Genomic DNA, 12,643 nt, shown 5'->3' with positions numbered 1-12,643 from the left:
GGAAATGGATGATTTTCCATAATATTTCAATTTTGAATGATACAAAGAAATTGTACTTCTAAACTTTCAATGACCCAAAGGAAGAAAAACGGCAATAGATCAAATCGTAACTGAAAGAGAAAACCACACTGCCTGGGAGAGGTTTCCTGGTGAAAAGCACTGTGGAATGGCAAATACCTCTTCCAGGGAAGAAATCAAGTCCGTTGCTTCAAGAGATCTTATGCTTCTCTGAAGCCTACCAGTTTTCTCCATTTTAATTCATGCACGCTTGCTTTAAGTCTGGCAACCAAAGGGACCCTATGTTGGATGACCTTCCTGTGCCCTTCACGAAAGCCTGTGTGGTCCCCAAACGGGCCAGCACACGTCTCACAGCCGTGAGCGCCAACTTCCCGCTGCCCTGCGGCTCCTCAGATCCAGGAGCAGGGTTGGTGGTGCTGTGACACAGCCATGTCCTCCAGATGCCTTTGTTCTGACGGACAGCCTCCGCTTTGATCTAAACGCCCGAGTCACCGAGGGCCACCGCTGTGGCCTCTTCTTCTGACATCTCCTCCCCAGACGCCTGGCTGAGGCAGGAGGGGTCTTCCTGGGAAGCCGTGAGCCCAGGCCAGCCTCTTTCAGCATTCACGACTGAGTGAGAACACGCTGTGCTCAGCCTCTTGGCACAAAGTATGTGTTACAACAACGAGCACAGGAATCCTGACCACACTCTTCCCTATTCTGAGATCTGTCCTGAAGCAAACGCATACACTCGGGAAACAGGGCTGCGAGTCAGAGAGCTAACGGACTCGCCGATTCGTGGCCCCGAGACGCGGATTCTTGTGTTCTCTGAATCCAGACCCCACACATTTTGGAAGAAAAGCAACAGCCAGGAGATGGGAAAAACAGATCATGTTTATGAGACCAGCCTGCAGCTCATGCCACACTTAAGAGTGTGGGTTTTGATTTCGGAACAGAAACTAACCATTCTTTCTTCAATGTTCATCGGAAAACTCGCTCAGCCTCTCTTAGTCTGACTCGTGGGCTTTAGGATCATAGTCTTGGAATCTTCTAAACCAGTGAGTTTCTAATCATTTCGTTTTAAACACGAAAGTGAGAGAAAAGTACTAGAAGATTGCCAATGTAATGCAATACAAAAGTAAGGAACAGTTGCAGTAAAAAGTAAAAAAAAAAAAAAAAACGCTGCTTCTCATGCCCCAACCTCCAGTCCTTCTGGTTTAATCTTTAAGAAGAGCTTGGGTAACCTGTTTCCCCCAATCCATCCATTAAAAGATAGGGGTGCCTGGGCACCTGGGTGGCTCAGTGGGTTAAGCTGCTGCCTTCGGCTCAGGTCATGATCTCAGGGTCCTGGGATCGAGTCCCGCATCGGGCTCTCCGATCAGCCAGGAGCCTGCTTCCCCCTCTCTCCTCCTCTGCCTGCCTCTCTGCCTACTTGTGATTTCTCTCTGTCAAATAAATAAATAAAATCTTAAAAAAAGAAAGAAAGGGGTGCCTAGCTGGATCAGTCAGTAAAGAATGTAACTCTTGATCTCGGGCTCGTGAGTTTGACCCCATATTGGGGGTGGAGCCTACTTTAAAAAAAAAAAAAAAGGAAACATCCCTACAGGTGGGGTGTTCTAGGTAGCAAACTATAGAGAAAAGATTTTTTACCGCTGCCTATTTCTCATGATTTGACATCCCGTAAGTTATGACACAGAATGGTGCAGTCACATCCACCCAGGCTTAATGGCAGGACACAGCACAAGGATCATCTTGTGGAGAGTCAATCTCATAAGCATTCTTGCCCAGTTATGGTTGATGGTGAACCTTCAGGTAAACAATACTTCGTTGTACGGGTTAGGGACCCACAGAGTCGTGCTTATTCCCAAGTTCCCAATGGGGAGCAGTGCCTGCTGGCCAACCCAAACACGGGGCACAGAGCAGCAGCGGGAACTGAGCCCTTCCCAGAACCACGAACCCACACCTCGTCGGTTCAGAGCGTGCCCTGGGGCTTATGTCCCACATATCATAACCATGTTAAAAGAAAACGTATTGGAGGAGCACGTCTCTTTCTGTGAGGGTTCCAGTGCCTAATTGTTGCTAAAGTCATTTGGGGTTTTTGACACAGATTCTATTTTAGTAAGATAAACTCAGCATAACCCGGCGTTGCCAAGAACGAATTCCTAAGGTAGATGACTAAAATAAACCGGTAATAAATATTGGCTGTTGGAATGGGAATTATATCTCTGCAATGTAGACACAGCATTAATGACTCATTTTCAAATAACAGTCTCTCCCAAGGATTATTGGTATGAGGAATCAGGGAAGAAGGACGCCCATCTCTCTTTCTTTGAGGAGGCAGAGTGGAAGAGGACTACAAACCCACCAGGCAGGGATGTTCTTAGATCGACTTTGTCAGCCAAGATAGAGGGTCCGACGGGGGTCAAGTGGGACAGGCTGCACTGAGGCAGAGGCAAGGCATTGAAAGAAACCATCCTAGGGGCTGAGACAGCTGATTCTGGGGATAGTTTTCTCTCATTCTCTCTCATTTCTCTCATATCCCTTGGGGATAGTTTTCTCTCAATGTGCCCGTGGGTCCACCCAGTGCATCTCACGTGGCATGAATTACCTTATCAGTCACCGTGGGTGCTGCCATGTTCCTTTGCTGTTTGGAATTAGTGGACTCTTTTAGGGCGTCTTTACTCCCTAAGGTTAAATTCTGAATCTTTGGCCCACTAGGTTGAGCTTTACAGCTTCTCTGGTGTACCAGAAGGCGGTCCGGGGCAAAGGTCCGGCCACAGTTTGGACAGGGCACCAGCTGGGTTTGACTTGGCCCCTCTTGGTTGGACTGTCCAGTGGGAAGTGGCTGAAGCTTCTGTGGGAGTGGTCGGCGGAGTTCCCTGGGGAGCCGGTCATTTTCTGTTTTCCACTTTTCCAGGCATTTGGGCTCGTGAATGGGAAGGGACAGAGTGCCAAACTCCCTACCACAAATGTAGCAGATGAGAGTCTTTGGTCGGACTGGGATGCCACCAGCAGCCTTCCTGGGACCAGTACGATCATCAGAACTGCTGAGGGTTGGTGCTCTGGGCCCGTCATCCTTGGGCTTGCAGCTTCTCTGGTGAACGGGAAGCCGATCTGGCAAGAACGTGCGGCCGCAGTATTCGCAGGGCAGCAGCTGAGCCTGGGAACTTTGGAACGCTGCCTCGTTCACTGCCTGAAGATCGTAGGACCCACTGCCCCCGAGAGGCTGAGGTTTGGAGGGCTCTGGCCTCCTCAGGTTCTTGGGCAACTTGCTGTTTTCAAGCCACCACTTCTCCAAGCACTGGGGTTCATGAATGGCAATTGACTGGGACCCAAATTCTCGGCCACAGATATAGCACACCCGGAATCCAGGCCTGCGGGATGGGATCACCGGGGGGCTGGGCTGACTCTCCGACATAATTCTCCTACTGGACGGTTTTGAGAGTATTACCGTTCCAGGTCTCGTTTTCTGAGGTCCTGTCTTTAGTTTTCCTGCATGACTGACATTCTGTGTGTCTGGCAAACGTCTAGAATGGGAGTCACCCCAGAGAACGGCCTGGTTGATAAGGAAGGTGGGCTCTTTAGAATGGTGGAAAGTCTGCTGCAGTTTGTTGCACACCCTTCTCTCCTTTCCTGTTTCCATTAACAAGCAAGTCTTTCTCTGGGCTTGCTCTGATTTCAGGCCAGACTCATTCTGGGACTCTGCTCGGACTGAAGGTTAGTCAGGTTGGCTGTCCTGGGGTTCCACATTGTTGCCAGCTTCTTAGACCCAGAGACTCTGACTCACAGCTTCATTGCAGGGCAGCAGTCTGGAATGCTGGAAAGTCCTCATTAAACCTCAGATGCCTCCAAGATCTGCGGGGAAACATAAATCAAGAACTCATTATAGATACACACACACACACACACACACATCCCTTAGATCATAAGTCGGTAAAAAGCAGTAATATATATATATATATATATATTTTTTTTTTTTTAACCTAGTGTTCTCTTTGGCTAGATAGTAACTAGCACATAAGAGCTGTTCAGTCAATGCTGAAATAAATTTGAAGAAAATTTCCACTATGAGTCGCACTATTACTGTATTGAAAGTAGTGTTCTGCCCAAAGATCAACAATCACACATGGCACAATCCAGCAGAGGTGTGATGGTGAGACCACAGAAGACAGAACTAAGACCTGTGACAACTCAATTCATGAAACTGCTGATAACGTAAAAAGACATTTTCTAGTCTCTTAAGCATTCTTAACTTTTTAGTGTCATGGATCCTTTTGACAGTTCTCTGAAGTCTGTGGTATTAAAGGCAAAGATCTTACTATCTCAAGTGAAACGAATTTTATTGAAAAAATTGATCAAATATCTTTGGTCATAATATATATTTTATTCAAGATATGGTAACAGGCCCGACTAAATGAATGCCCATTAGCCTACAGTTAAGAACACCTGCCAAAGGACTTCGATAGTGAATATTATGAATATTATCAGAAAAACCCACAGAGGGGGTAAACTTCTTATAACCTAACACGTATCCACTTTTCTTTATGATGGGAATGGAGTGTGAATTAATTAGGGCCATAGATGTCAAGCCAAGAATGCAACCCTGGCCTACAATCTTTCCTGGTAAATTACCTGTAGATCTTGCTGGGGACGAAGATGCTCAGATTTTGCCTGATGTTCTTTATGTAACTATTGTACTTAATTCCTTGTATTATCTCTATCTCTATCTGTATCTGTAGCTATACTGATAGAAAATATAGATACTAATTTAATATTGGATAACACAAAAAATATACAATTGGATAAATATTATCTATTTCCATATTATAGTTATGTATTACAGAATATATTATCATAGGTAATATATAATAATTATAATATGGAAGATAGATAATATAGATATATCTATAAATATACTTTATATTTATGTATTATGTTATTATGGTATCTATCATATTTATTATTTATTATTTTTAATTATTTTAAATTTAAATTATTTTAATTATCAACAATTCATTAATGTATTATTATATTTAATCACACATAATTATATTCCACACTAGATATTAAGATAGATATTATCTATCTTCAAAATTATTTTTGTAAAAATAAGGCTCATGATTTTCCCCAAAAAACCAGAAGGGCAGGTTAATAAAATCTCATCATGGGCAGAAGGGTAAGGAGTTTTTACCTTGGAGAGAGGCAAGAGTCAGTTTCACCCAGGGTGAAGATTATTCTCTAGGGTCCAAGAAAGATTACCGTTAGGCGTCTTAGGGCCTCCATCATTTCCTGAAGGGGGATTCGAGTCTGGGTGAGAGGATCTGTATCACCGACCCCCCCAGGGAGCAGCTCCTGACCTGAGGCTGGACCCTGCAGACCACAGGAGACCCCTGAGTTCAGGAGGCTGGTAATATCACAACACTGGGCATTGTGTTTGATGAAGGACAAAAAGAGCTCTAAGACCTATGCCTCATTTCTGTATTTTGGTGCCGAGGAAGGTCTGGATCTTTGCAAATAAGACAGACTATCGGATCAGCTCTGGCACAGAAAGCAAGCGATTCTTCATTTTGACAGATCCTAAGACAGTGATATTAACATAGGTGACAAAAGAATGCTGGCCCCAGGATAGCCAGCACAGAAAATGAAGCTCACAGAAACAAACTGTGTCCCCTGCCTGGCACCATCCAAAAGAGAAAGAGAAAGAGCGTCTCAAAAACAAAAGGAACCTAGGAAGATGATTTCATGAGGTTTTGATCAGCATGTGGGGGGAATAACCTCCAAACCACTCTGCTTCCTTGGTTCGGAATCTAGTTTATCAAGGATCCTTGTTTTCCTTTCCATTTTCCTTATACAAGAACGCTCCAGGTAACAAAAGGACTTTGGAAGACAGGAGAAATCAATGCAATTACATAACCTTACTCCCCCTAAACTTACTCACGGTTTCTCTCTCTCTCACACACACATACACACACATACACAGAAATGAACACACACACTGCTCTCAGCAGATCAGAATACTGGGGAGGCCCCATAACTCACCCCAGCAACTCCTGTCTCCCTAAGGATCAGGTGAGAGGACGAGTATTTACTGAACACCAACTATGCATCAGATATTGTACTAATTTGTTATATACAGTGTTTCCGTTAATTCTCAAAAAGAAGACAGGTATGATTGTTTCAGTTTTACAAGTGAAGACACTATGAGTCAGAAAAGACAAGAAACTTGCCCACGACTGTCCGTCTTTAAGTGACAGAACCGGGAACCCATTCCAGCTCTCTTTGGCTCCAGTAGTCGGCTCTTTCCATGATTCATTCTGCCTCAAATTCCACCAACAGAGCTTCTTCTCTTTAGTTTTTATCCCGGTTTTAATGTAGGATTCATACGTCTCATGGGAAGGCAACTAAGCTCCCACCAGCCTTTACGTTGCCCTTGAGGAGAAGGAAGTGTCAAAGGGAGGAGGAAAACGGCACGGGGGGGGGGGGGATGGGTGTGGGGGGGGCAAGCCCCTGTGATGGAAAAAGCAGGAAAGAGAGATTGGGGTTCCTGGAGACAGCATTTTCCCTAAATTGATAGGGCTCATGTTAGTTTGATGGAAGTAGTTTTCTAGATGACGTTGTCTGTCTGCAGCCTGTACAATACAGATCCTATTCCTGATCGCACCGACATCCCTGGGAGAAGTCTATGTTATTACCTAGACGTGGGGATGGGCCAGGGGGACCTGGGGTGGTATAATGAGCGCAGGGTGAGCGCAAAATCTGCCCCAAGAGGCCAGATGGTTGCTCCCTTTTCTAAGCCTTCACCATTTCGATTAGGAATGGTTCGTGCAGCATGCAGGCATTTTCCTGCTATACATATTTTCTCTGCAACAAACCTGAGAGTGTCATGAAATTCCTGACTGTATCTTAATAAATTTTTCCACCATCTCTTTCCTCCTTCAATGTCCTCCTAAAATTGTTATTTTACTGTGCTTAAAGTTTTCAAAATATGAAAGAGGAGGTAGCTGGAAGAGGTGAAATCTTTGGGAACAGCAGCATCTAATGGAAAGTCTTGCATTGTTTCTTTCCACCCAGGATTCTGGCAAGGCCTAGCACAGCCAGCCATTCTCCCCTATATGTTAGTTCTAAAAGCAAAAGTACTGGAAAAAACTAAATACATACAGTTAAATCACTTAAGAAACTGGCTTGCCACACAGACACATCGTAAAGCAACGTTGCGAGTTTATAAAGAGAACTACTTTGCAAAGCCAGCCAGCTCTACCCCAAGCAACTGTGGAGAAATGTTCACTCCAGTTGTTCTGAATTATCCATTTTGACCATATTTGCACATAGGATATTTAAAGAATGTCTTGGAAGGCATCACATTTTATCAATATGATGCCATTTTTCCATGCCCTTTGGGGTTCACGAGAAGGGAGAGACACTCACAAGGATGAATATAATAACCATGGAAATCCAAATCCATCTTGGCATAGAAGGTGTTTCCCTATTAAAAAAAGTGGAGGGGGGTGGGGAGAGCATAATCAAAGGATTAAATCTTTTAAAAAATTTTAGTCTTTTGAAACAAAATGAATGTAAGCAATGCATGCCCCCTTCCCTGTTAGTATAGAATCCAAATTCTTTAAATGGACAAATAATTAAGAAAGATGGAGTTAAGCTGGTGCTGGCTCTGAGCAAAATTATAAAATAGAGGAGGTTTGTCTTCAATATCCTCCATCCACCCCATTCAGCAGGCTCCATTCTCCCCTGCCTGGTGTCCTTATATGCTCGCTAGTCTTCCTTACTTTTGAAATCTCCCTTTTTCAAAAAGGAGCTGATAGACTTATTCACACCAAGGCTTATAACTGATGAGGTAATATCCCTCCCACAGTCTGGCAAAGACTAGTCCCCCACCAGTAGTAACTTTGCCCAACTTCCTCAGATTAAGAGAGCCCCAATTTTTAGCTGGGCACACGATTTCCCAACTTCAAGTGTGCAGACTCCTTTGCAGAATTATATAAGACTGTCTACAGTGTGCTCCTTTTTCCTTCCTTCAAACTGATGCTTAAAACATGGATGTGATGGCTGGAGCTCTAGCAGCCATTATGGACCAGACTACATTCTTGTGACTCCTAACATGATGGAGTAGACACCTGGATGGACTTGAGTCCCTAATAATGGTGGAGTCACCATACAAGCTCTCAAATGTCACCCTTGGCCTTTATTTACATAAGAGAAATAAATATCTAACTGTATTGTAGCCACTTTTAAAACAGTCTTTTCCTTGCATGAAAACCATAACTAGAACCTAATTCTAATGAATTCCATTGTATTTTAATAGCTGCCATTGGCTTAGCATAAAATGAATTCTAACAGCGATATTTCAAACTTTAGGGTCTACTTTTATAAAAAGTGAAAAAAAAATTTTTGAGATAGTACACCTTCGGGGCAAAATTGACTTACTAAACATATACTACTTCCTGAAAATCAGAAATACAAAAATTGAGACTATAGATATGAACCAATGGTCCTTAAGAAATTCATTCATGATCTTCCTTTCCTAGAATTCTTTTTTGGGGAACAAATTTGAATGACACATTTGTTTCAGGAAAATAAAAACTTATTTTTTTCCACAAGCTTTGGAAGGAGCTAGAGTGCATCTGTTGTGACAATTATTACATTATCTGTGTATTCCAAACGCTCTTTTCTGTATTCAGCTTCCCTATGCTCACTCTCAGACTCCACATGCTCCATAATAGACAGGATTAATCCTAACCTCTTCCAGCCTGATTCTGAATAGCTAATGAAAATTTACCCTTCCTTGTCTTCCCTTCACTGCGAAGAATTTTAAACCAAGAAGTCAGTTTCTTCACCTTCATTCGATCTAATTAACAGGTGTGTAGACATAATAGTCTGTGGTGTTAGGAGAGCCATGCAAACAGAAAATGGGAGAAATGTACTCTTTACACTTCTAAGTAGAGCTTTCGGTAAGGACATTTTATGTTGTTAAAGCTCATAATATCACTCTATGAAGGCTGTTGTTAGATCGAGCCTGTAATTTTCACTCTATATTGAGCTTTCAAATCACAGAGTACTCGAGAGTCACAAACGCCACACAGGTATGACCATGTAATTGTAACATTGACATTTGGAGGGGTGGAGAACTGGTTATGGAAACCATCAGTACAATCATATTAGAATCCCATCGTGCATAGAAATTCAACGTGTAGACAAAAAACAGTGGGGGATTCAAGCTGTTGATTCATAAACAAGCATACAAACCATCTTTTCTGGCATTGGGCAGAACACTATCCTGATAAAATAGCTCTATTCCAAATAGCTCTTTCTTAAGACTTTAAGGCAGTAGGTCATAGACCAAATCTGGCCCATTAATAAGTTCTTTTTGACCTTCCTAGAGTTAAAAATGGTTTTGGGTGCCTGGGTGTCTCAGTTGGTTGGGTGTCTGACTCGTGATCTCAGCTCTGATCTTGATCTTGTGCTGTGAGTTCAGTCCCCACATTGGGTTTCACCGTGGGCATAGAACTTACTTTTAACAAAAGTTTAGGGAGGCCTGGGTGCTTCAGTAGTTTAAGCATCTGACTCTTGGTTTCAATTCAAGTCGTGAACTCAGGGGTTGTGGGATCAAGCCCCATATCGGGTTCCACTTTTAGTAGGGAGTCTGCTTGAAGATTCTCTCCCTCTGCCCTTACCCACTCTTACTCACTCTATCTAAAATAAAAAAGTTTATCTTTTCTTTTTTTTTTTTTTAACAAAAGTCTGAATTAGGTGCCATTATTTTAAAGTTGAGAGGGGTCACACAAAATCAGGATTTTGGCTTCTTTTGAGAAAGTGGGAGAGCTGGCCATACAGAGCCCACATTCCAGTGTGGCAACAACCCACGTTAACTGATACTGAATAAAGGCTGTGCCTGTGGGTCAGACAGCCAGTCTTTACTCTTTCACAGTTTCTCATCAGTCCTTTGCTTTATTTATTTGTAATTCATCCTTGATTCTCAAAGGCATTTGAGTTCCTGACCATATCTCATTTTAAAGTGTCCCTTTCCCCCATTTTTCTCCTCAATTAAATATTTGAATATCACTTCAAGGAGCACTTGCCCTCAGTCAACTGGGAATCCGGTTGAAGGCTTTTCTATGGGAAATATTTGCTAAAAGCATGACAGATTTATTGGTAAAAATTCAGAAACAAAGCTTCATAATGACAGCAGAGTGAGGCTGAAAGACTTATTTCTAGGAGGGAAGGAAATATCCAAAGGGAAAAGAAAGAACCAGTGACCTGAGGAGGAATTTTCATACGTTAATGGAAGGTCACAGGAAATGATGCATCTAATTTCAGAGAGAAAAAAAAAATCGAGCAGCCAGTGTTTAGATCAGCCACAAGAGAGATGATAGAACCAAAGAAAGGAAAAAAGAAAAAAAGACAAACACAAAAAGAAATGTGTTTGGACCATGTGAACTTTTTGGAAGCACTCTCATAATTATTTAGTTACCGATGATATAACAAGAGCTACTCATCTGCTTAAGCCAACGGTTCTTGATTTACCATAAATGATCCCTACATGAAGAATGTTGGATTGCTTAAGTTATTAATCTAAAGAAAGAATCATTAGTCAAAAGAACATCAACAAACCATTAACAATATATTGCTAGATTTCCAAGATTTGGGCTGGAAATACTTCCTAAGAGAATTGCACTTCCCTGTATAGATTACAGAATCTGGTGCACTTTTTCTTTCTGACAAACTAGCCATTTTTTCAAGTACCACTTACAAATTAGTTTGAACTGAAAATGTATAAAAACAGCCAGTAATTCCCTCTCAACCTAGAATGAGTTATCAGATATCTATCAAGTGTCTAAAGTTGATATATTATGATAAAACATAGTGGGGGAAAGGATAGATATTGTTTCAGAATTTAAAAACTGTAAATAGGTGCATGTGTTTCCTAGCCCCCATCACCTGATATGTTTGCACGGAGTTCCCACTGTCTTTGTGTTCCTGATTTATCATCTCAGTGCGTTACCCAGAGGGATATCTTTGGCACAGACTTGCAAACCACAGGGTGGTAGTATCAGAAGGGCAGTCACTGGATTCGCGTGTCCAGGTGGAAAGAAGCACAAAGAAGAATACAGCTGCCTTTGAAGGGAGAGATTGGCCAACGGGAGATGGGCCTCCCTGTATCCTGGAGGAACCTTTTCTTAACCACAACACCCACTTACCAGACAACAGCCTCGAAATCGTGCCTTAGTGCGACCCACCTCCCGGAGGTCCATGCCTCCCAGAGCCTGGCTGACATGTTAATTGATCGTCATTACCATTCATTGCAGACATCAACACCCTTTGTTAATGCTCTCTCCACCCAAAGTTGTTTCTCAGGAAAGTCCCTGGGAAGAAAGTCAAAAACAGGGCCGAGCCCATGAGGCTGGGCTTCTGCTGTGTGTGTGATGAATGCGCCTCTATTTTCTGGTCTGCTCAGCATGACTTCCCTGGTGGTGGCTCTGGAGACCTGGGAGTTTATGTATGGCCATGCGGTGAAGGCTGTTTCTGAACGTGGGTTCTTTGTTGCTCTTCCCCTCACATCTCTGGTCCTCCTATGTAAATAAGTCATCAAAAAGCTATTGTCATTCCATTTGACATCTCTGACTCTCATGAACAAAGCACTCTTTCACAGGCCAGATGGTCTGAGATCCCTAATGGTTCAGAGTCCTCCATACAACATCCTTTCATTGCTCAGGAATCTTACATAGGCTATCCCCTGCTGAAGAAAACCACTAGAAGGCGTCTTCTGGGATCTTGGGGGAACGTGTCCGTCCTCTCTGTCCCCAGAGCCCAGGCCAAACAGGAAATAATGGTGACAGTTCTTTATTTTTCAACCTTCTTAGCTTGGAGTTTGATTTTTAAATTTACTTAGTAAATTTAAAACTACTTAGTATTTAAAATTTACTTAACGCCTCCTTCCACCTCACACCTGGTAACTATCAGATGGCAAGGAAGTCAGTCAGAGTGTCAAACTGCTTTGTTCTGTTTTCCTTTAGTAAACACAAAAAAGATCCATGTGTATTTTAAGTCATACCTTGGATCAGAAATATCAGGAAACTTTAAATAAACAGACGAGTTTAGGAAAAATTAATAAAAGAAACCTGTCTTACAAAAAAAAAGAAATATCAGGATATCTGATAAGAAGAACACAATTTAAAATCAACGGTGTGACTATTGATTTCTCCACTTTCTTATGGTTTTACTGCCTTCTGTGCTCTCTCTTGCATTTGCTTTCATTGTTTCCCTTGTCTGTCTGTCTCCATTTTAGGTGTGGAAGGACAACCCAACACAATACAGAGAAGGTGCCATTAGGAAGGGCACCCTATGGTTGATTCTACTGTCAACTTGCTCCAGAGCCATAAGGCAGTGCTGACCACTCACACTAGAAAAGTGTGGCTTATATTTTAACTCTGTTATATTCTGGAAGAAGAAGGATTAGAAATGATAAGCCCAATATAATGATACAAGTCCTCAAAAGTGGACAGCCTTTCCCTGAGGAAAGGTAGGACAACCAAAGAAGAAAGGGGCCCAACCACCCATGGCTGATTTGAAGATGGAGGAAAGGAACTATGTGCTAAGGAATGTGTATGGCCTCTAGAAGCCAAGAAGACCAAGG

General features: G+C 42.6%; 1 protein-coding gene across 1 annotated transcript in view; it reads right to left on the bottom strand.

The window, feature by feature from the left end:
- Nucleotides 1–3,640, bottom strand: part of LOC123938010 (zinc finger protein 474-like) — a 30,509-nt gene extending 26,869 nt beyond the window's left edge. The window contains exon 1 of the mRNA XM_045998919.1: nucleotides 2,606–3,640. Within this exon, the coding sequence (XP_045854875.1) occupies nucleotides 2,606–3,640 (1,035 nt within the window). The remainder of the gene's footprint in view (nucleotides 1–2,605) is intronic.
- Between the last annotated feature and the right edge of the window lie 9,003 nt (nucleotides 3,641–12,643).

This window comes from Meles meles, chromosome 3 (genome assembly GCF_922984935.1).
Source record: "Meles meles chromosome 3, mMelMel3.1 paternal haplotype, whole genome shotgun sequence".
NCBI lineage: Eukaryota > Metazoa > Chordata > Mammalia > Carnivora > Mustelidae > Meles > Meles meles.
Note: the sequence above shows the minus strand (reverse complement) of the source record. Positions and strands in the feature narration are given on the sequence as shown.